This window comes from Carassius auratus, chromosome 32 (assembly GCF_003368295.1).
Source record: "Carassius auratus strain Wakin chromosome 32, ASM336829v1, whole genome shotgun sequence".
Classification (NCBI taxonomy): Eukaryota; Metazoa; Chordata; class Actinopteri; order Cypriniformes; family Cyprinidae; genus Carassius; species Carassius auratus.
Window position 1 is genome coordinate 26,425,017 of NC_039274.1, and position 25,881 is coordinate 26,450,897.

The 25,881-nt window shown below is 37.5% G+C and overlaps 1 protein-coding gene across 2 annotated transcripts in view; it reads right to left on the reverse strand.

The window, feature by feature from the left end:
• The window catches only part of LOC113051948 (elongation factor-like GTPase 1), an 84,767-nt gene that overhangs the window by 16,574 nt on the left and 42,312 nt on the right, over positions 1–25,881 (reverse strand). For both annotated transcript variants that reach the window (XM_026216144.1, XM_026216145.1), the window contains 2 exons: positions 8,612–8,743; positions 6,655–6,802 (listed from right to left, as the gene is read on the reverse strand). In XM_026216144.1, coding sequence (XP_026071929.1) covers positions 6,655–6,802; positions 8,612–8,743 — 280 coding nt within the window. The remainder of the gene's footprint in view (positions 1–6,654; positions 6,803–8,611; positions 8,744–25,881) is intronic.

Consider the following 25,881-nt stretch of genomic DNA (forward strand, 5'->3'; position numbering starts at 1 on the left):
ACCTCATCATGAAGGGCCTGAGGACAGAGGTCTGGACGAGCTACCGCTGACCTGCTTTGACACCGAGGTCTGACGGGATATTTTTAAACGCCACTCAGACTGGAGCAGACGCTGCAGGCAGCCTGACCCCAGACTCTCCTGACCTCTGCGTTGACCCGGATGACCCCTAAACCAACATCTCAGGGTCTGATGGGTCTTCACCTCTCATGCGGTACTGGTGTTTCTTTCTGACCTGAGGGGAAGGGCTAGTGACTAAATAACACCCCATTTACTACACCACTAAACCATCAGCAGACTGTCAGGAAATGGTGGAGTTGTTTTGGTTGGAGGAGGCAGATGTTTTAGGGGGTCAGATACACTGATTGCAGGACTAACAAAAGGTGATCTTAAATCTACCTAATTTTTCAGAGGGAAAATAGAGCAAAATGTGATTTTATTCATCAAAATTTGACTGAAATTTGAATAAAATATATACACACACTTTTTTTTCTGTTTTCATCCACAATATATTTGACTGAGTATGTTTCCAGTGAGGTGCGTGCTTTTGTTTTGATTTTTATTTTAAATTATAAAAATATATGTTTTATAATAATGTATGTCATAATAATATGTTTTCTAACTAATATATATATCTTTTTTTATTTATTAAATTTATTTAAACTATATATATATATATATATATATATATATATATATATATATATATATATATATATATATATATATATATATGTTTTCTAACTAATATATATATCTTTTTTATTTATTAAATGTATTTAAATTATATATATATATATATATATATATATATATATATATATATATATATATATATATATATATATATATATATATATATATTAGGGGTGTAACGGTTCACAAAATTCACGGTTCGGTTCGATACGATACACTGATGTCACGGTTCGGTTCGGTTCGGTTCGATACGTTTTAGATACAGCAAAATGTAAAAACATCTCAACTTTTCAGAATGCCGCAAGCGCACCGCGGGTCATGTGACAAGAACCAACCAATCAGCTTCATCCTTTCCCGTAACAACGTTGAGAACTCAGCCAAGATGAAGGAACAGCTGATCATAGTTGTATATGGATTGCAATTTTGAAATAAATTCAGTAGCAGAGCTACTGCAAGCGATTTTTAGAGCTGCAAATCCATTTATCCTTCGCTGAAATTTCCGCGTCTCATGGAGAGAGCACGTCATTGTTGCTTAGCAAAGACAGACGCCTCATGAGCGCTTCTGCCCGAGCGCTTTGGAAAGGAGGAGAAAGACGCGCTTAGCGTTTTCCATGCGTTTTTAGCCCCTAAGGCGCTCGCTCACTCAGCACGCGCTGAAGGCTCGTTGCAAAATGTCTAATGCATTTAACAGACCAGAAATATAAGATCCTAAAATAACCAACAGGTCTGGTGTTTGGGTTGGATTCCCTGTAAGCTACTAGTGTCTAAATGCTGCAGGGATAGTTTGCTGCGTGCATGTTTCTCCTTTTTTTCGTCTTTTCCCAGATAGTACTGACGCATATATCCCAGATATTCCCGCTGTTTTTTTGTTTTGTTTTTTTTTGTAATCCCGCTGGTGTACCCTGTCATGTTGCAGATGCGACATACCGTTGTTTTTTTATCCACCACTCTCTTGCCATCACCATTATAGCTTAAAGGGAATCCAAAGTGCACCCAAACACCAGACCTGTTGGTTATTGGAGGATCTTCTCATTTCTAGTCTGTTAAACGCATTGGCTATTTTGCAACGAGCCTTCAGCGTGTACTGAGTGAGCGAGCGCCTGCTGAGTAGCCTAACATAAACATATAAGATGGTGTTTTTTTCTTCTTCGGGAGTGTCAGGGGCGTTGCCTGTTACGTTGTTTGGGTTATTGGGCTACCTTGTTGAACGCATATCATTATATTTCTTTCTCTCTCTTTTTTTTTTTTTTTTTTCAAATATAATGAATTAGTCCAACGAACCGTTCGGTATACATAATGCGTACCGCGTACCGAACCGAAAGCGTCGTACCGAACGGTTCAATACGAATACGCGTATCGTTACACCCCTAATATATATATATATATATATATATATATATATATATATATATACACACACACACACACACACACACCTTTACGATGTCCAATAAAGTCCAATAAAGCATCGCTGCAATATTCAATGTAGCACTTTCGAAATAAAATCAGTGTCTGAAACACATACAAACTGCTATAAATGATGTTCCTGTTATCATACATAACCTGTCAGTTGTTTGTGTTCACTGTGATAATTTAATCAGTCTAGCATGCAACTGTGTCTTGGTTATATTTATAAATTGTATGAATAAAAATGTGACCGAACAATACAATACTTGCATTCAACATTCACATTACATTCAAACTGTTAGACTAGAAACATTGCCAGGACCTATTTACAAGTCTACCCAAATCTAATTTAAACATGACTACCTCATGACTGACAAGTCGACTCGTTTTTTGAAAAAGAAAGAGCGAAAGAAAGCACGCGAATATAAACAGAAACATCTCAATCAATGGGGAGTTTAAACATGTTTTGCTAATCTTGTGCATTAGCCAGAGCTTTTGCAAATCATGACAAGATGGACTCCATTACAGTCCAGCCAAATTACACATGAGGGATCTCTAGCCCCATCAACGGCTTGAGCTGAGAAAGCTTTGGCGGAAATGTTAAAAACAAACTGACGAGTCTTTTCTTCACGATGACTGAAAACAGGAGAAAATAACTCTGCGAGAGACGTGTGTTAATGTACAGTCCCGCAGCTCGAGGCAGGGCACTAGATGAGGAGTGTGCGAGAGCTCATCTGTGTCTCCTTACACCATTACCAGCTTTTTTAGAGAAGAAACGCTGGTGTGATTTCACAAGCCAATCACTGTTCTAGCAGAGCCAAGTCAGGATTGTCCAATTTAATCTACATCCACAAAACATGACATCCACCTCGCTGGCTTTCTCACTTCTTTGTGTTAATGTGACACTTTCTCACTCGATTTGTCCTCCGCTACCTCTCGCCAGTCTGAACTCAAATTGATTTTGTAGTACTATCAATGGAATGAAGGAAAGTTTCTGGAACAACAAAAATATAGCAAACCGTGACACGCAGCCAACACTGTACCTTAGCAGCATGTAGAAGTCACTATAAAAGCCATTCTGGTGGCTTTCCAAACATCCTGGCCAATCGTATTCTCATATAAAGCATAACAGAAGAGTTTACCAATTACTAGTCTCCTAATTTACATTTAAATCACAGCAACCAGTTGCATAAACAGTGCCTGGAGTTATCAAACTTCCCTAAATTACATAAAGAATAACTTGTTTCATTTGCATTTTAGGTGACAATTTGCATTGTGCCTCAGAACAAATGCACTGAATTTCTTTCTGTTTTCGAATGAGGAGTGGTAATGTATTCATGAAACTATTTTTTTTGGCCTGTTGATATCCAAATGAGCAAGAATGCTGCAGTTTATGTAGGAATGCACCCAGTGGAGTACGACTTTCCTCATTTCTGAATCGAGATTTTTTCATCAGGTCTTTACCCTGACAGCTCAAAGATGTTGTTGGATGTCCACTTTCTGCATTTTCATCTGGAAGTATTTTCAGATTTTTAATCTCGCTAAAATGTTCGCTGTAAATTAGATCATTCAGCAGATGTTTATGATTTAGAATGCAATTTCAATTTCACTCAATGCTCATTTGCACTGCAAAAATGTTTAAATTAGGCTTTTTGGACTTGTTTGAAAGATTTTTTGATATTGTAAATTGAAAGCAATCCTTCAAAAGAGCATCAGCTATCGAGACTAATTTATATGAATGTATCTTTAAAGGGGGGGTGAAATGCTCGTTTTCACTTAATATCCTGTTAATCTTGAGTACCTATAGAGTAGTACTGCATCCTTCATAACTCCAAAAAGTCTTTAGTTTTATTATATTTATAAGAAAAAGACAGTCTGTACCGATTTTTCCTGGAAAAACACGAGCGCCTAGAGGCGTGACGTGTGGGCGGAGCTAAAGAATCACGAGCGCCAGTAGGCTTTTGCGTTGAGAGCATGTGGAAACTGTGACACAGATCCAGAGGCTGAAATTTAACAAGAGCAGCATCAGGAAAGGTGGTATGCTATGTGGTATGTACTGAAACTGTATATATTTGCTTAGCGGTTTTGGAAAATGACTAAGTTCCACTTTATGTCGTCTTTTTTTTTTTTTTTTTAAGCTATACATGTGGAAAGTGCAGTTTGATGACAACATCGCATGTTGTTTACTTGATGTGCTCATGTGCCGATAGCTAAGTTGACAACACAGAGATATTTGAAGCAGTTTTACTCACCGCCTGTGGTTCCAACACACGATCGTGACCCTTTTCCGTTGGGACTGCATTATCCTTAAGAAATAAACGATGTGCAATCCGAAATGCAGGGAACAAACACAAACACTTGCACAACTCCGTTGATGCTCTGTAAAAATAAACTCCATCCACTGGTCCCTTAATGCTGTTTCTCTTTTGGTAATCTGTGCAGGGTTGTCTTGCCCTGGCAACCAAAAACACACTTCTTTTCTGACTTTTCGCGACGCTCTCGCTCTGATCAGGCTGTGCTCAGCCTCTCTCTGCTCTGCTATACGGGAGCGCACGCTCTTCCGGCAGACGCGACCTTAGGACCCATATAAGGAAATTCCGCTCCATCTAACGTCACACAGAGCCATACTCGAAAAAACTTTCCGGAACTTGTGACAAACCAGAAGGAGTATTTTTGGAACAGAAATACTCCTTCAAACGTACAACTTAATTTTTGAAACTTTGTCCATGTTTAGCATGGGAATCCAACTCTTTAACAGTGTAAAAAACTCAGTATGCATGAAATAGCATTTCACCCCCCCCTTTAATACAAGTGTATTTTGTCAAACTTCTCTGGTACATGTTTCACTTAAAGTATAAAAAAGGTAAACACTTCTAGTGCAGCAAGACAAAATACATCTAACTTCAAAACACAATCGCATGCAGTGTGTTGCTTCTCAAATTAATTTAACTTGTTTCCAGGATTTTAAGATATTCAAACTGGAAAACTAAACAATAACACTGAATAAGAATATTATAATTTTTTTTGTGTGTGTGTGTGTGTAAAGCACAACTGTAAGCTAGATGATGACAATATAAGATAAGCTGAATTAAATTCATTTAGGATGATTCACATTAGTATATTATAGTAATGATAATTTGCTTAAGTTGTCATGAAAAAACTGCAATTAAAACATTGTAAAAACACATTTATAGTCTTAAATCGGGCTTATATAAACTGTAAAAAAAATCATTAAAGTACCTTTAACAAGAAAATACTTCTGATATTTTGAATTTTTCTTTCAAAAATTACTATATAATATAATATAATATAATATAATAATATATTGTATTTTTTTTCATTTAAAGTAAAATACGACTTTAGTAAAATAAAACACTTTTCTTCATGAGACTGGCGAATAGAATTATTAGACAACCTATACTAGAAATAACCAAATACAATTCCACAAAATCACAAACAATCAGCTGACGAAGTTATCATCATTACGTGTCTTATGACCCACAATCAGACCTAGCTAATGAAGTTATCTTTGGAAAATCTTGAAGAAAAAGTCCACTGATATGCGAGGGCAGATGTGAGGGATTAAGCAGCTAACGCTCGAACTCCAACCAATATTTAGCATCTGGTGCTGTTAATTTATGCAGATATGCTGTTTATACAAGGTAAAACTCAAGGGCAAGCCAAATGCACCCTGGTGTCTTATTAAAATGGGAGAAAACAACTTCAGCATTTTAATTATTGAGGGTATATGTCAAATCCAACATCAACACACCAGCTCTAGGCTATTCAGTTAAACATATATAACATTAACGCCTAAGTAGCAATGAATTCAAAACATAAAACCTCCTTTTGAAAAGTACTGTAATTTAAAAATGTAAAAAACTATTATTTCATTATTTTTTACTGTAATCATACTTATATTGAATTTGTTAGAAGCGTATATAATGTGCTGATTATCCTCCTGATAAAAAAAAAAAAAAAACACTTTCTCAAATGCATCTGAACAGCCGCATTCACAATGTCATAGAGGCCAAAAACCTCCAAACTATCCAAGCAAAAAAAAAAAATAAAAAAAAATAAAATAAGTTTGAGATGGTGGAGAACGGGGAAACGAAAGGAATAGAACACTTTATTCCAACACAACACATTCATATCAGACACTAAAGCATGCAAATCAAAATTAAAGTGGACTCCATTTATAGTTGTGTTGTAAATGTTTCATCAGTGCGTGTTATTCTAAAGAAAAGATTAGATCAAAACCAAAGCCATATGGGTGTAGAAAAATATTATTAACCAATAATATACAATGGGATCAAAAGCCCCAAGCGCCCCAACCCTGCATTAATACCCAGAAATATGCCAGATTATGGAGGTTGAATGTATTGTCAGTGCTTTGTGTTGTTTAGCACAAGAAACAAACATATACAGCTCGCACATGAATAAAACAGCAGAACCCAATCCCAGAGATATCCATTCATGTTTATTTTGTGTTATAACTAGTAGTAAAGAGGAAGGGGTGTCCGTGTTCATTCATGTGTGTGTGTGGCTCCTCACCTCTCTCTCAAGTCATCCAGGCAGCGTTGTAGATGCACTTCTCCTGCAGTGACCAGAACATGCTCTCCTGTCTCCTGAATCAACACTTCGGCACACGGGTCGGCCTGGTTCAGTAACCTCATCCCACGCACCAGCTTCGGCATGTCACCTGCACACACACACATTTGTGGGTCTAGATGTTGTCTCATGAAGCTGTCAATCTGATGCAGCTTTGTTAAGAAGCTGATGAAGGATGGAGCAGTGTAATGATAACGACCCGACTGCAAACCCACAGCCCATGTGTCAGTGCACAAAACACTGCTAGTCATTTCACAGTGTTTAAAAAATTAAGTAGCAAAAAATGTCCCATTAAAGAATCAAAGGGTCATAAAAATTCAATTATGACTGCTTTGGGTGCAAAACCTAACTTCAGGGGAGGAAACAGATAAAAAATAATTATACAACCCTTCATTCTGTTCTCAATAGAAGTGCTGTCTGACATCAAAGTAAGTTTCTGTTCCTAATGTAGTGACAGCGGTAACACTGTGACTATGGGAGCACTTCTAATAAAGAGCATTTTCACCAGCAAAGGCCTCTTCTGACCTGAAGGCGAGCTGAAGTTCCGGTTATGAAACTAAACCCTGAAACAGCGCTCTGGGACAGTGATCGCTCTCCCAGTGAGCTCTTGTGTTTGTGTGTGATCGTGCAAGCCAGATCAGACAGTTCTTTTGGTGTGCTAAACTGGGAAACATTTAACTTCCTCATTACAGCTGTGCTCTTGACTAATGCGTCCCACATGAGCGAATGTGATGCTTTGAGACGGATGGGGTTTCCGTGCCATCTCTGACACTGCTAATGAGAATCACAACACCACCGCTGAGTGAACCTGGAGACGTCACCATTAAAACACCTCTTTTTGAGGGATAATTGTGCCTTAGAGACCCATGAGACATAACGATTTAATATGCACGCTCAAGCATCTTTTTTATGGTTAGTCATTGCTCTTTATCTGTGTGACTTGGGAGGTGTGAGCTACCTATTTAGGCAGTATATATTAAGGCATCACAGGTATGCTAAATAAAGCAAAAGCTGTTTTCTTGGGAAGATTGTAAGGTAGTATTGCATGTATCAAGCCAATGCCATAATGAAAAAAATACAACAAGATGGTGACAGAAAAATAACAAAAACCCAAATAGAACTTGGCACTTATAACGAAAAGATCATGCGTTTTAATCTCTTGGAATACATACAATAGAAAATAAATTAATAAATGCAGTGCACTTTTTACCTCATTGAATTTGAACTTTTTACACTAAATAAATCTATTTCAAATAAATGCTGTTCTTTCTATTCATAAAAAAAAAGGCTTTCGCAAAAATATTATGCACTAATCAGCATAACTGTTTTAAACGTTGATTTAAAACAACATTTTTGAGCAGCAAATCAACATATTAGAATTATTTCTAAAGGATCATGTGACACTGACACTTTGCACCACAGGAATAATATATATATTAAGTTATAATAAAATAAAAAATGCAGACCCCAAAGGAAATGGTAGTATCTGCGTGTAGATAAAAATAAAATAATTGTTAATACCAAAAATCATGGATGTACATAGTACAAATTAATTGTAAAAGTTTATCCAATATCACAAGTTTTTGCAATGGAATAAACACAGATGCGTGAAAAAAAAGATACTAAACTTACTAAATCTACACCCTAAAAGTTTCTACATTTAGAAGCACGACCTAGCTCCAGGGCAGGCAATTAAATAACGGTTCTGAACATCTTGTTCATCTTTTTTACTACTGACTCATCGAATGATTGAATGCACTCTTCCTACGCTTTTTGCTTTTCAGTCATGTCTTCTTTATTTATCCAACAGTCCCAAAATGTTTTACCTGTTGCACCACTTTGCAAAATGCTACTCAAGATGTTTATAACATGTTGACTGGTTTTGCTCATCAGCACGTACTTGGATGTTTGGGCTCGACTGCTACTCTGACGATGGGCGTGGCTTCAAAGTTGAGTGGCGTGAAGGGCGGGCAGGCCGGAGATGTTGAGATGGTGGCCGACTTGAGAATGAATTCCTCCATTCCACCAATACCTGCACAGAATAAACAGCATTACACAAAGCTGCATTCAAAAGACCAGTCAAGCGCTTTTCAATAACGGGATTTTAAACCTCAGTGCTCCAATAACCTTCCATGTTTCACATAAAACATTATTATTTATACAACGGCTGCCTGTTAGAACAAATGCCCCTGTGTGCACCCGTTTAGGTGGGAGGTTGTGTGAGTAAGAGTGTAAGCATGTGTTTGTGCGAGCTGTGATGGAAAAAGAAAAACACACTTTGGAGAACTCTGACATTCGCAATAACAGACATGATTGCAGGGCTGTGATGGAAATGGAGAACCCAAAATTCATCTGGTAATATGACATCTGGCCCAGGAAAGCACCCCCCCCCCCCCCCCCAAAAAAAAAGTTTACTTCTACTCTCTCACATACAATTACTTGACTTTATCAGTCCAAAAATAAAAGTATACAGAAAATGTAACTTTAATAAATCAAATAAATAAAAATATAGGCTAAAACCGACTGTATTTAATGAAAATAACTAAATAATGACTTTTATTTTAAGATTTAAGAAAGCATTTTAACATGGTTGCTACATGCGCATTCAGATGATCAACCGTTTCTAGCCATGCAGCCTTTCTCTCTGGTTTTAGGACAGCTGTACTTTATTGTTTATTGTTAGTAGAACATTGGAACATTACAAAATAAATTTAAAGCATAAAAAACACTAAATAAATGTTTTTTTTTTTAATTTGAGCTAGTAATTAGGGCTGTATTAGCTAGCTTACATTTGATTTACAGTTACTGCTATCATGCAATAAGCTTACATCATATGTAGGTTTAAAATTCTACATACAGTCTCATATTTAATGTCCAACAACAAATATTTTACTAATTATTGTGCCCCTATTCTATTGCGCTCTGTCTGTTAAGCTTGCATGGGTGCAGCAGTGTTCGTTCACTCGCGTATGCCTTGCCCACCCCTGACAGCAAAATTGATGTATTTGTATGACTTTCTAACATTTACAGATGAAGAATATAACTGTGACATGTCACTGAGGAAAACACAACATCTCAAATGCATAATACAGCACAAATATATTTGCTGTTTGCCATGGTGGATCGATTTGACGCATGATTGACTTGCTTAAGAATAAGCATGTAAATCAAATTATATTGACTCAATGAATCTGGATCAAATTAGTGAGATTGCAGACTTAAACAGTCATCAATGGAACCACTTTATCCCCGGTCGATTTGTTGGTGGACTTCTGGATGAACGAATTAATGATGGTGCAACATGTTTTGTATGTAAATAATAATAATAATAATAAACTAAAATTAAACTAAACTAAAATACTATACTTAACTAAACTAAAATAATAAACTGAACTACTATACTAATCTAAAATGATAAACTAAACTAAACTAAACTAAACTAAACTAAAATAAAATAATAAACTAAACTAAACTAAAACTAAACTAAACTAAACTAAACTAAAATAATAAACTAAACTAAACTAATAAACTAAAATAATAAACTAAACTAATATAATAAACAAAACAACTAAACTAAACCTATACCAAACCAAAATGAATGAGAGTGGTGAAATGAAAGGTCAATCATGGATTATGAATATACTGTAGACAGACTTGATGACAATGATCTTACTGGGAGTTTCTTCATTCCTGAAGTACTTCGCTCAGTTCTTTCTTTTGGACATTCATGCAAAAGTGCACAGCAAGATCCTCTGTTTAACCTTAACTGTCACTCACGTCTTTGAAAAAAACACTTTATAGTGCATGATCCAAACTTAAATTATTATAATTCATAAGGCTGTGCAAAAAATCGAATGCAATTTTCATGTACATCTCATCAGTAAAGACGCTCCTTTAATTAGAAGTATATCTCCAGCATGTGTGTTCAGATCAGGGTTGACAGGTTTTCACAACAAATCCTGCCCTGTTGCTTCTCAAAACTAGTCCAAAACTAATTGCGATTCCAGGAGGTTCCCAGATAAAAAAAAATTGCTTCCCGGGGTTAAAATCTACGTTTTGTTTTTTGGCATGGTTGTCTTGGTAAAATTCGCATTTTAGGGGCTAAATATCACGTTATTGGTATTGGGGTTGCTTCGAACCGCATGAAAAACAACCGCAGACTTGGCAACACTGGTTCAGGTGAAGCGGCAGTTACTACACAGAGCCGTAGTCTACCGACAACTAACACAAAATCGCTTTCAAAATCGACAAAGAATCGCCACCGATTTTAAAATTGATTTTGTGTAGATTGTCAGTGAATTACGGCTCGGTGTAGTAAATGCCAACCAGTGTTGCCAAGTCTGTGGTTGTTTTTCATGTCCACGGGTTGAAGCGACAATACCAATAACGTGATATTTAGCCCCTAAAATGCGAATTTTACCAAGGCAACCATGCCATAAAACTTAAAATTTAACCCCGCAAAGAATTTTTTTTTTATCAGGGAACCTCCTGGAAACGCGATTGGGCGAGTTTTGAGAAGCAACAGGGCAGGATTTGTTGTGAAAACCTGGCAATTATGATCTGAACACACGTGCTGGAGATATACTTCTAATTACAGGAGCGTCTTTACTGATTAGATGTGCATGAAAATCGCATTCGATTTTTTGCACAGCCCTAATAATTCATGACTGAAAACATTTTGTAACATGATACTGATGTACCGTTTACATGGTAATGCAATGTCTGATTTTAAAATGAGTTTTAAAGGATGAATTTTGAGATTTTAAGTTTTCAATTTCTGGTCATTTCTAAAGTCTTTTTTTTTAACAAAGGTCAGAACTCAGAATTTTTGAGGGTGCACTCTTGTCATAAATTAATCTATAACTTTTCTATAACTAAATATCAAAAAACATTGGTAAAATATATATTTGGGAGTCTTAGACCTTTCCTACGACATATACTTTGTCAAGATTAGATTAGATTTAATAGTAATATAGTGAAGTAAATGTAGGCGTCCCGTGTACGTGACAGGGTGACAGTTAAATTAATATACTTCTTACATTTTCTACACACACACACACACACACACACACACACACACGAAAAAATAAAAACTGGTGGGCAGATCTGGTGCATTCATATAAAAACTTGCTGATAGGTACAACTGAATGAAGCACTTCAGAGGCTCAGCGGGATGACCATTTCACTCGGCCCTCAAATCCCATTCAGATAGAATACATCAGGTCCAAGAGTGTTTGCATCAGGAGCCCCAACCCAAGAGGTTAGTTTGTTCAGTCAATGAAACAGCCATGAGGCAAGAGCTTCTGTCACAGGCCGGGCTTATTAAGGGCCAATTCCAGCCAGACTCACAATCGTGTTCATGAGCAAACACCTGGAGGCTGTAAAGTCTGTAATAAAAATGGCTTAACGGTAATCACAGCGCAGGCCTGTGGAGGCTGAGCGGCGTGTAAAGTCTTAAGTCTATCGGTTTGGGCGGTGTTGGCTCGTCGGGTCAATCTCTCCCGCAGGATCAGTATCCATGCATCCAGAGCATGACATCATGGATCGACTCACAAACGTTTATTATAGCAGCACTGCAGTGCCGACATACCAGATTTAGAAAAATAAACCATGTATACGGGGTCAAATGTGCATAAGCATTAAATCTGCTAAATAAATTTAAAACGGAAGGGTTGTTAATGCAAAGTGAGTTGCAGAATGGATGAATTGCTCATCGGAGGGATTGTACGTGTCCTGCTTTGACATTCTTTCTATAAGTGTTTGCATATGTCTGGATCAGGGTACACGTTTTTCAGGGCAGGATGTTGCACAGATGCCTCAAGGCATTAGAAAATGAGACTGTCTCTTTAGTAAAGAACACACAGACTAGTTTGGAACTAGTTTAGAATGCAGTATCCAATCAGATCCTGGAAAAACTGGAACGCTTGATTCTGATCAATCCTGACAATCTAAGTTTAAATATTTGTGTATAATGAGAATAGTATGATGTTGCGAATAGCAGTTATGTCTTTTTTTAACATCTGTCATTGGTTGGAACAAACGAATGGCCCACTTCCAAATGTACACCATTGGGTAAACCACTGTTTACCCAATGGGGAAGTCGTGGCCTAATGGTTAGAGGGTTGGACTCCCAATCGAAGGGTTGTGGGTTCTAGTCTCGGGCCGGACGGAATTGTGGGTGGGGGGAGTGCATGTACAGCTCTCTCTCCACCTTCAATACCATGACTTAGGTGTCCTTGAGCAAGGCATCGAACCCCCAACTGCTCCCCGGGCGCCGCAGCATAAATGGCTGCCCACTGCTCCGGGTGTGTGCTCACAGTGTGTGTGTGTGTGTGTTCACTGCTCTGTGTGTGTGCATTTCGGATGGGTTAAATGCAGAGCACAAATTCTGAGTATGGGTCACCATACTTGGCTGAATGTCACTTCACTTCACTGTTACCATGTCGGATTTTTGTTGTGATGCTCAAACTGTTTTATTGACATTTTTAAGCAGAATTGTCCTTCAGAAATCTGACAGACAGTTGACTATTCACATTGAGCTAAATTAAAATACATGAAGATATTGGATAATCATACTACCATGAGTTTCTCTATCCCATTCCAATGCAACAAAGTGGCACCACATTGTCAAAGCTGTTTGTCTGTGCATCACGACCAAAATGGTACAGGTCAAACCAATGCTGGAAGTTTGGACGCAGGAATACCTGTTCGAAAACAGTCATTGATTGTGTTGAATATCATATATTCTTATTATTCAGAGGTGTTATTGTTAACTAATAAACTATTAAAGTGGTTTTCATTAATTGACATAAAGCTAAAATAAAATACAACTAAATATAAATAAATTAAAAAAGCTTTATAATAAAAAAAATAAATAAAGATAAAATATTGAAATTTTGAGGTAACAAAATAAAATAAATAAATAAATAAAAATAAAGCTAAATAGATAAATAATTTTGCCAAAAGCACAACAAAATTAAAATGGAAAAGGAAAATGTAAAAATAAAAGACAATTCAAAATATCAATGAATACTTTAATAGTATTTAGGGTAAAACTTTCCGATAAGGTGCATTAGTTAACTACTTCAGTTCTAGTGAACGAAGCATGAACAATACTTCTACAGCATTTATTAATCTTAGTCAATTTCAACATTTATAAAGGCATTATTAAAATCAAAAGCTGTGCTTGTTAACAGTTAATGCAACGTGAATTCAGATTAATAAACACTAACAAACGTATTGTTCGTTCATGTTAGTTAATACATTAACTAATATTCCAATTTAATGTGGTCTAATGGTGAAGAAATGAAACAACTACTTGGATTTTAGTTCAAATAACACTTGATCTCTACACATCAGTGGATTTCTCTGGATAATGACAGCAGGAAGAGAGAAGGGTGAATGATGTGAACAGGGGTTATTCTCTCCCTACTCTAGCAACAGTCTTTTAACCTGCTAGTCACTCATTCATCACTGAAAGTCAAGCCACATGCAGTGGTCAGTCTAGACACAAGAGCTCTTTGTGTGTGTCTCTTTAATACGTCCAGACGGGCCCGAGGCAAGCTGCCATATTTATCCACAGCACTGATGAGTTCCTGGCCGTGTTGATCCCTCTCACTCCCTCCTCCCGAAGCACTGATTCAGGGCCAGCTCATCCCCGACTAACTCACCATACAGCCAACAGCACGCCGGATCTCAGATCAGCGTCTCGGGACAAATTCAGTCTCTCTAAAAACAAACAAATCCTTCGCTCATCGGCATCAAATGGTGTTTTAATGATTGCTACATAAATCCATCCTGCTCTTAACTTTTCACCTCACACATGCTTCTGATTTCCACACCACAGAGCTGCAGATCTTCAGGGTGAAAACTGAGAACATGAGCACAGGAAACTTAGTGAAAACCTAAACTTATATTTTCTGAAGGAAATACATGTGTACTTCATATCGTTGGTGCAAATTTCACCAGCGTACAGCATACAGTCGAGGGCTTTTTTCTGCATTCAATAAAAAAACATGATTCAATGGACATTTTTCTAACTTTAATCTTAAATGTATTAAGGTATAACACTAATAAAGTGCAGGACACATGACACATTGTGTTTGTTAAGAGCTTTAGCTGAACTAACTGAAGAAAATTGTGGAGAAAAAAAGGGAGACGAAGTACAGATGAATTTCAATCCAGTGCTTGACTTGCAAAAGGTTAACTTCGACTTGAAGGGAAAACTCTAAAATGCCCTGTTTCTGAAACGGCCGTCCTCTGATAAGAGCTGAGGACACGACTCACTCTGCTCTTTCTAACTGTAAAACAGAGATGCTCTTTCAACATGAAACATGAGCAGGTAATTACTCAAAGGTGACTGCGTCTCAAAGGCATTCCTCAACAAAAGCACAGCAAAAGGCCCAAAATAACCTGGGAAGAGTTACATACAGTAGGAGAACAAACCCGCTGCAGGAATCTGGGCCACACATGGAAGACATAGATGATATTGGAAAAAATGGAAGCTAAATTTGAGCTGAAAGGTTTTGGAAATAAAGAACAATTACATCCTGGCAGAAACGATGGACAAAATTGAGAGGAGGTTGCTGCAAAAAAAATTAGATTGATGCTTTGGAATTCTAGAATGGAATCTCTTGGTGTTCAGGATAGATAAATAAATAATTAAATGACTATATATAATGACTAATATATATATATATATATATATATATATATATATATATATATATATATATATATATATATATGAAGGATGAATAGTTGATAAAATGATAGATAAAATGATAAATAGATATAGCTAGAAAGAATGACAGAAAGTACAATAGATAGAACGATATAATGAAAGAAATTATGGACAGAGACAGACAGACAGATAGAGAGACAGATAGAGAGATAGACAGACAGACAGACAGATAGACAGACAGATAGACAGTAAGACAGGTAGACAGACAGAATAAATTAATAAACAAACAATGGATAGAATGAATGATAGAAAGAGCGAATGGTGGATAAATTGAGATGGACGAACGGACAAACAGATATATATATAGAGATAGACAGACAGATAGAATGATCTAATAATGGACAGACAGACAGACAGACATAGACAGATAGAATAAATGATCGAACAATAGATAAAGCGATAGGTAGAATGAACAAATGATGGAGTGACGGACAGAATAAACTAACAATAGATATAACGATACATAGAATTAACAAATAATGTACAGACAGACAGACAGATAAGTCCCTTTCATACTGCATGTTGGACCCAGAAAATTACCGGGTCGCCTTCTGTGTGAATGCAAACACATCCTGGGACTGAATCCAGGATCGATCCCGGGTCTGGGAACTGGTAACATTGCCAGGTTCAGTCCTGGAACGAGCACTGTGTGAACAAAAGCCAGAACGAATCGTGTAAAATGGCACAACGGCGAAAAGTGTCGTAGTGGTACAAAGCAGATCAAAGTTAGCGACGAAAAATATGTGCTAACTGTAACGAAGCAGAGATCATTTAGTTCCTCACTTTCCGCGCTGACGCTGAGATCGTTCACCAGCTTAAGTGAAAGTTAATGTGCCTAGCGTTTTCGACTCGTACATTACACGTCACGCCCTGATGTCACGTGTCGTTACACGACCTTTAAGGGTTGTGTGTGAACGCATGCACATATTCCGGGTCATCACTGGCAGTGTGAAAGTGCAAAATCTAGTGACCCGGAACAACTGCCGGGACACATTACCAGTGTATAGATAGATAAAGGTGCTATAGATAGATAGAATGCTTCAGGCAGATGACAAACACTTCTTACTCAAGTCTGTCAAATACTCCAGCTATTTTTAATCACTCACAGTATGGATGAATCCCATCACCACCAAGATAGAAACTCAATTTATATGCATTTCCTGTATTTTAAATGATGCTAAACGCATGTTTAGACATACAGCTTTACACTAGCGATCAGATGTTCTTCTGTTTTACACTTTCTCAGTGGTTTTAACTCCACTGCTTCCAGCACTGCTGTACTGTACCGTGGGAGATCATTATTTACTCGAAAAGCTTCAGTCGAAAGCCAAGCAAACAAACAAAAGTGTGTGCATTCTCTCTTGGCAAGCGAAGAAGGCAAGTCCTCTAAGGACAAGCAGAGGTCAAAGGTCAAACACAATAGCCCCAGACCATCGGTTTCCGCTCCCACCGCAGCACTACAGCAAGGCAGCAGGGCTTATGGAGGCAGTGTTTGGATCCTGTCCTGATTGCGGTGTTAGCGTGGGTCAGGGAAGAGAACGCTACATCTGTCTGAGTGGTTGGAGGGAACAGGGGAGGAACAGATAGAGCGAAGGCAAGACAAGACGGATCAAAGAGCACAGAGGGGCAAACAACCGAGAGCAAGTGATCTCAATGACTCAAACGAGGAGAAATTTCCTCCAACCACAAATACAGTTGGCCCAGGCACAAGTTATATAAAGAGCGCTTTTTCACTTGCGGTGCCTTGGGCAGCCGGGCCGGCTCTCAGCTGTGGTTCTTCAAAGACGAGAAAAACCTGAATAATAATCACGGCTAATGATTTCAACAGATTTTGTTCCATGGTGTTTAAAGGGGTCATATAATGCGATTTCTTTTAAACTTTCATAAAGATATTAAGTAGCCCAACTGTTTTTAACATTGATAATAATAATAAATGTTTCTTGAGCAGAAAATCATCATATTAGAAGGAAGAATAATGTGACACTGAAGATTGGAGTAATGATGCTGAAAATTCAGCTTTGCACCACAGGACTAAATTACATTTCAAAATACAATTAAATTAAGCAGTTCTTTGAAATTATAACAAAATATTTCACATTATTCCAGTTTTTACTCTATTTGTAATAGAATAAAGCAGCCTTGGTAAGCAGAAGAGACTTCTTTCAAACACAAAACAAAACTTTTAGAGTAGTTTATCATTATGAGAGTGGTGATATTTGCTAGGTTAGAAGGCATGCATAGCTGCAGGTAATAATCACAATTCAAAGTCAAACTCTAAGTGTTTAAAGGTCAGATGATTCACTGAAAAATAATAACCTAATTTGAATAATTTCAGGACTTTAAAACCTCTCTCACTCCCGTCTCCTCAATAGCAAGGCTAACGCATAACCATCATCTTCCCACGCTCTCAAAAATAATTGATTTCTGGCCACCCGTCTTTGTGTTTGTCTTGTTAGAGCCGAACGCTGCTGGACTCTGAATCCCAGGCCTTCCTCTCAAACACTCCCTTCCTTTTGCTCCTCTCTGTGCTTTTCCTGTATGAGATGGATGCGGTTAGAATCAGGATGCAGGTTGATGTCATTGGCGAGAGTTTATGAATAAGGTTTCGCTTTCATCCGTTGTTTACAGCACAAGCACCAAGCTTTGTGTTTCGATGTCAAGTGCGGCCCGCGTTCAGAGGTAAAGAGATGAGAGATTTCCACAGAGAATGGACAGATTCTGCCTACAAAACTGGATTGTATATATAATTAGTTTCTTTTTAAATCCCGGTCGAGACTGTCAGACCTGCTTTAATCACTGGGGTTTCCAGCACTGATGGATAGCTGCTCGAAAAACGTTGACTTAACAGATTCCGTCTCTTTGACACCCTTCTGAGGTATTCATTTGATATTAATGAGGTATTTATTATCTTTTCCCATTCCAGTCTGATATTATAAAAGATACTGTCATGAATGCAGTAAACAGCAATTACGACCAACAAATCAACCATTTTTCATTTCGTTTCCATCTCTGTTTCGTCAATGTTCATTCCACAACTGGAAACACTGCTTAAACAAATGTAATATTCAGTCATCATTTAATATATCAACCCATTCAAATATAGTCTCCCTCACAGTGAAGTACTGTACCACAGTAAAGTGATTGTATCAGATGGTGAGAGAACTCTTAGTTGACACTTTTTTTATTCCAATGAATATTTCTCAGAGCAGGTCTATTATTTTTGAAAAACACACCTTAACGTCTTGACAAAAAAAAAAAAAAAAAAAAAACATTGTATATAAAACGCCACCATAACCACAGCTAGACAAACAATCATTTGCGTGTTTGACCTTTTGATTCAAAACCTCAAATTTATATAGTGTCAACTAGCCCCGAAAGCAATGTGGAACTTAAAAAAGGAAATAAAAGACATCAGAAATGGTTGCTTTGTTCTTTAGAGTTCCGTCATAATGAAATGTGTAAGACTTTGCTTTAAGCAGTGAATGCATCAGACCCGTGATATTGGGACCTGAGCAGCACTGCTCCTGAGTTTCAGGGAGTTGACCAGGCATGAGATGAAGCTCAGACTCTTGTGGCTGATTTCTGCAGACACACAGATTCCACTGGTGCCAGTAGATGGCTATGCCAGTGCTGGACTCACAAGTGGATAGTTTGGTGAAGTTTGCTCCAAAAGGATGAGGATTTTTTTCCTTGAGTGCCTTAGCAGATTTTGTTGAAGAATCTGGAGCAAACTTTCACTAAGTACTCTGTTATGCTTATTGTCTTATATATATATATCTTGATTTCCACAAAAAAAAAAAAAAAGACTAAAGCAATGCTGCATGTGATATTTAGACTTTCAGATATTATTATTTTGGTATAAATTTGAGATATTCTAATGACCACATAGATGTGCTGGGAAAGTGCTGTGGTATTTTGCATGCAAATAAAATCAAAACAGCTTTTTATACTCCAGCACTTAGCAAACACCACTAATGACTCAACTGGTGATTACAAATTTAGAAGCTGTTAAAATGCTGGCATACTCCCTTTTTAAAAAAAAAAAAAATTCATTCAGTAAAATTCTCTAAAGATAATTTACACCCAAATCGATCAGATTCCTGTGCTTGGAAAGCAGCATCCAGAAGCATTGGCTATTCTACAGGGGGATCATATGGAGCCGTGGAAAAGAGCTCTTTCTGGCTCCATTCAGAGCACCATGGAAAGTCCCCTCAGTGGAAAGTCCCTCTCCTAAACTTAACAGATTGTGGATGTGAGGATCATGAGGGGCCGAGACAGACTTGCCCTTTGGCCAAGAAACACACACTGAATATTATATTACATTAGTCTTCTGCACACACACACACACACACTTTCTTTTCCCCAAAGATCACCACTAATTATTCCACAACATACGAGCGACCAAGAAAAAGAGAGAATTAAAAATAAAAAGAAAGAAAAAAAGACGATGGACATGGGGAGACATACATACATCCTCAATTGTTCACAACAGATTTGACATGCAGCATGTGGCGGCAATATGACCGCCGTCACCACAGGAAACAGCCATGTAGAGGAAGTGAGGGATTCTGTAGAGGGAGCAACAGTATGAACATTGTTTGGAGCGAGGTAGAGGTGAGGTGAAGTGGTTGAGCTTCTGAAAAACACCCCAACATCCTGCCATACCCTCACATAAAGTCCACATAGGAGCATGAGAAAACCTTTTCTATTCTATTTGGAAACATTTAATAGAATAAAAAGAGAAAAATTCAAAAGTTTTCTGTATTTTTTTCACGTTTAAATATCTGCATATACTGGAAAGATAAAAATTATACATTAACTTTATTTTTACTTTATTAGTTTTGACAAAAACTCATAGAAAACCTTAATATCTTATGTAGTGTTGTTTCTTTGTTTGAAGGATTTTTTATACTTTAACTGGCAAACAGATATACTCAAACATTTAGATCCCACACACACATTTTATATTAATATATATTTTACATGCACTCTATGGAATGGACCAGATTCAGGGTTATATAAATGTGTCAAATAAAATGTTTATCTCAATCTTAAATGAATTTTAAAAATAAGTAATGAACGCTTCAATATATATATCCTGCCCTAACTTTCTGTTTAAATAGAAAATATGTCAGAAATCTAGCCGTCAAACCATTCTGTGGCGTGTTTAAAAGAAAGAACCTAAAGAGGAAGAACCCGCACATCAAAAGCCTTTAACATGGTTCAGTAAATCTACTGTACATCATGACGAAGCACATCTCGCGCAGCAATCTTTCTGAGAGCAGGCGGGCCGCTCTTCTGCAGTAATTCACCTGAAAGACTTTCTAAATAGATCGGGAGAGTGTGAGAGAGAACAGAATATGTAGAGGAGATAAGCGCTCAGCAGAGCAGTGAAATCATCCGTATGTGCTCAGACAGACCTCCATGACACCATTCCTGTCTGGGGGGCATGCAGAATGTTCTGCTGAGCAAGCATGAGCAGTGTTTAAACCCAAATAAAACACATAAATTCATCTGTATCTCCTGTATACACACAGTCCAGGTGCTGTGGGGGGTCAGTGTTCAGTGAGTCACTTCCATCATGCTGCTCTGAAAAGAGTCTTTGTTCTACTACTGCTATATACATAAGTGGACACACACACACACACAATTAAGCAGCACAGTTTTCAACTTTAAAACACTAAAAAGAAATGTTTCTTGATGAGCAAATCAGTATATTAGAATGATTTCTGAAGGATCGTGTGACTCTGAAGACTGGAGTAATGATCAATGATCACAAGAAAAAATGCTTAAAATATATTGTAGTAGTAAACAGATATTTAAAATGGTAATAATATGTCCAGGATATTTCAGTTTTTAGGTGTGCATAAAAGAGGGCAGTTGACTGAGATCAAAGGGCTTCAGACCTGTAGAAATGGCAACCGGTGGGCATTAAATAAACAGTACTTACCCAGGCACTGCCAGCCTCACCACACATTCAGATCTCCCAGTGTTGTTTGCTTTTCTCAACTGCTTCCACATGTCTGAGGCTTCCTCACGAGTACTCATAATTATAAACCAGGAGTCTTTTGAAAAGTTTCGAGGCTGAAGAGAACTAGTTTCAGAAACTAGTCATGCATGCCAAGGGTCTAGAACATCATATTGTTCCCTTAAAGTAAACTTTTGAAACATTCCCAGAGCAAACACCATGCAAAATTCATGACTTGTGGATCCGGAACATTCTGTCTACCAACATCAACCCCGCAAAAATATTGAAAACCAGTTCTCAATGTCTCACAGACATCTAAGCCAATTTATTACCCAAATCCCACTACAAGTGTCTAGGGGTTACCATTTAACAACCAAGGCTGAAACTACACGCTGCTAATAAAATCATATTTCATATCTTAATCTCACTCTGTATTGCTTTAAATACACCATCTGTGTCTATCAAAGACCCGTGGAAACAAGAGATTGCGGAACCGTCCTGATTTGACGGGCAGACGCTTTGAAAAGCCAGCAGCAGATTAAGAGGGGGAAGATTTGTGAACAATCTCAGAAAGACGGGCTAATCCACAAAGCAGTGGGGGGCGACCGTGACAGTCTGTGCTGAGCTGGTCGTCTCCACTGCCCGTCTTTGAAGACTCAGATTTCTGCTAACCCTTGTTTTTTTAATACCGAAAGACGGATGGAATGACGCTCCTGGGAAGATGCGACGGAAGAGGAGATGGGTTTGGGGTTATTGCGGGATTAACTATAAATTATTAGTTATCGTAAAATGAAACCAAGATGATGGAACTTCTTACCAGTCAAGGGCATGAAAAGATCATAATATCGAACTAAACTGAACCTCAGAGTTCTGAATCAATGCTGGATCAATTCTGCCTGAGCATGAAAATACTGCTCTGATTACATAAAAAATATACTTACTTTATTTATTTGAAAGAAATGAAACCTTTTATTTAGCGTGGAAGCATTAAAATGATCAAAAGTGACAGCAAAGACATTTGTAATGTTACAAAATATTTTTTTTTCAAATAAATGCTGCTCTTTTGAACTTCCTATAAATAAAAGAACCCTGAAACAAACAAAAAAAAAAGCATCGGAGGCAAATCAGCATTTTAGAATGATTTCTGACAGATCATGTGACTCTGAAGCCTGGAGTAATGATGCTGAAAATTCATAAATGACATTGAAAAATATATTCAAATTAGGGCCGGGACTTTAACGCGTTAATTGAGATTAATTAATTACACAAAAAATAACGCGTTAACTAAGATTAATTAATTACAGAAAAACAAATTCCCGCATTTTTAATAACGTATTTTTGCACCGCGGAACGTTTCTCACTGGATGAGTTTCGGCGGACCGATTATACTGAAGCACCAACTAGCGTTCGCATATCACTGCAGCACATCGACGAGCCTCAAGTATCATCTCAACGCAAAACATATAGCAGCTAGCGTGGACGTGAACTATGTATTATTTTGTTGGTGCAACAGTTTATGTTGAACTCTTTATTGTTTTGGCCAAGGTTATTGAGAGTTGGACTTAGTATGTTATGGCCTCTGAAGCAACAGAGAGATGTTTTCTAATAGTCAGTGTTTCCAATGTTCTGAATTTAATTGACAGTATTGTGTTTTACTTAAAAAACACTTTACAGAAGGTTCCAGCACCTATAAGCTACCTGCATTTCTGAAATGTACTATTTCTAAATTGTTTCTAAATATGCTATTGTTACACTTCATGGCAAAAATTGCACTGGTCTGCTAGACTTGGTTGAACAAAAATAAACAATATTTAGTTGCTTAAGCTTATGTATTCAGTCATTATTCAATGGTATACTATAAATCCATGTGAAAAAAATTACTTCTCACTGTTCTCAGTTCAAATATTTATATGCGATTAAAATGCGATTAATTTCGATTAATTAATTACAAAGCCTCTAATTAATTAGATCAATTTTTTTAATCGAGTCCCGGCCCTAATTCAAATATAAATTTGAACTAATGTTAATAATATTTCACAATTATACTGCTTTTATCCCTTTTTGGTCAAATAAATGTAATCTTGGTGAGAATAAGAGACTTTAAAGCATGAACATGAAAAAGCTTTAGTGTATTTTAAAAGATAAGATACTACAAAAAGGTTACATTGCTGTAATTACCCGAGTAAATTATTAAATAAACGGCCCTAAAATAAAAGTTCAAGTCATTATTGTGAATCAGTTCATTCAGATGATTCTCAGACGGCTACCAGTTCAAAGAATAATTGACTGATTCATTTTGGCCCCTGTGATTTACAGTAGGTATGCTCCACAGCAAACAGCCTTCTTAAAAGCTTCAATGTAGCCAATTTGAGCATAAATACTTCCTATTAGATTAGATTATTAAATTCTGAGAAGCTTCAAAGTAGAAACATTAGCACTGCTTCTGTTTAAATGTAACCAATCTCATGATTGTACGAACAGGATGGTACTTGATCCTTGACTGAAGCTGCTTTTGTACATACATTTCTAAATGCTGTCAGGATCTGAAAACAAGATGCCATTATAATATTGCACCAGTAAACGGTGGACATGACGGGCCCTAATGAAACCTTCATCAAAACCAGACATGAAAAATGATTGAAAAAAAGAAGCAATGTTTTGATTCCTGCTGCTGTCTGGATTTATAAATATACAGCCGACTCTCATATCTGAGACCTGGGGAAGTCTAACAATAGAGCTCAAGTACAGAAGTGTGGGAGGAAAAGAAGAGGAAAGAACAGAGATGGAAGAAAGGAAAGAAGAAGTGAAGCAAGATGGACAAAAGGAAAGAAAGGAATGAAATGAATGAATGAATGAATGAATGAAAAAGGGAGAAAAGAATGGACGAAAATGTCTATTGAAAATGTATTTTTCTTTATATTTTATGACTATATTGTTATTTATAATTTATTGTATATTCTCTTATTTATTAGTGTTTTTATTCCCTTCAATTATATGTATATCTCTGCACTATGTTTGTACTTTCTGTACCAGAAGATCCTGACACCAAGACAAATTCCTTTTGTGTGTAAACACACTTGGAAATACAACTCTTTCTGATTCTAATGAGGAAAAAAAGACATATGGACAAATGGATGGAAGGAAGTATGGATGATGTAAGGATGTAAGAATAGGAAGGAAGGGAAAAAGAGAAAAATGGAATGAAGGAATGAATGAATGGTGATGAATGAAAGAAATAAGAAGAAGGGATGGATGGATGGATGGATGGATGGATGGATGGATGGATAGACAAACAGATCATGATTAATGGATGGATGGACAAACAGATGGGTGAGTGGTTGGATGGATGGACGATTGATGATAGATGGATGGATGGATGGATGGAAGGATGGAAGGGTGCATGGATGGAGGATTGATGATGAATGGATGGATGGATGGACAAACAGATCATGATTGATGGATGGATGGACAAACAGATGATGATGGATGGATGGATGGATGGACAGACAGATGGATGGACGGATGGACAGACAGACAGATGATGGATGGATAGATGAAGATAATGGATGGAAGAAAATAAAGAAATGAAAAGACTGACTGAATGAATGAATGAACAGATGGATAGTGGAGGAAAGGAAAGAAAGAAAAGGAATGAAAGAAGAAATGAAGAAAGCAAGGATAGATGGATGATGGGTGACAAAAAAAGGAAAGATGGACAGAACGAAGTATGGACTGGAAAGATGGAAGAAAGACTGTCCATAGCACGAAGTGTCAGTATTCTCTGTATTTGACCTCGGGTGGAAGAAAAACTGGAACCAGCTTCACCCAACTGTCTATGTGAAAGAGAGAGACAGAAATAATGAACGACTTAAGAAACGAAATCCAGTAACAGACAGGTTCCTAGAGCTGGCACTGGCATCTGAGTGAGCGGGGTCCAGGCTGCCCCCTGCAAGCTGGCACAGTTCCTAGAAAACCATTCTGGCTTGAGCAAACAGAGCCGCGCGCTTGCAGCTGCACTCTCGCCTATTAAAACCTCCAGCTATTATGGGAAACCCAGAGGGATGGCAGCACTTATGAGCCACCCCGCCATGTTTCTGAGCCATGAGCCTCTCTTACTTCTGCACGGACGCTGAACAAAAGAGCTAAATTTAGCTTCCTTCAGACTCTCACAACAAAGCAGCCATTACTGACAAATTGAGAGCTCAAACCACGTAAATTACTATAATTTTGCCAGTGTGATGTTATTTCCTTCATAATTTAAGTGTACATCCAAAACGTATGGCGACAGCGAATTCATTCACAAGTGTTCTTGACGTCGTGCTCAGCAAAAACGTTGACTTGTGTAGGTTCTTTCAAACATTGCAACTTTCTGGTTCGGACTGGCGATGCAGTACTTAGCGAGTTGCTAATAAGCTAATTAACCGCTATCAAAGAGTCCGTTACCGATGTCTTCGTCCAG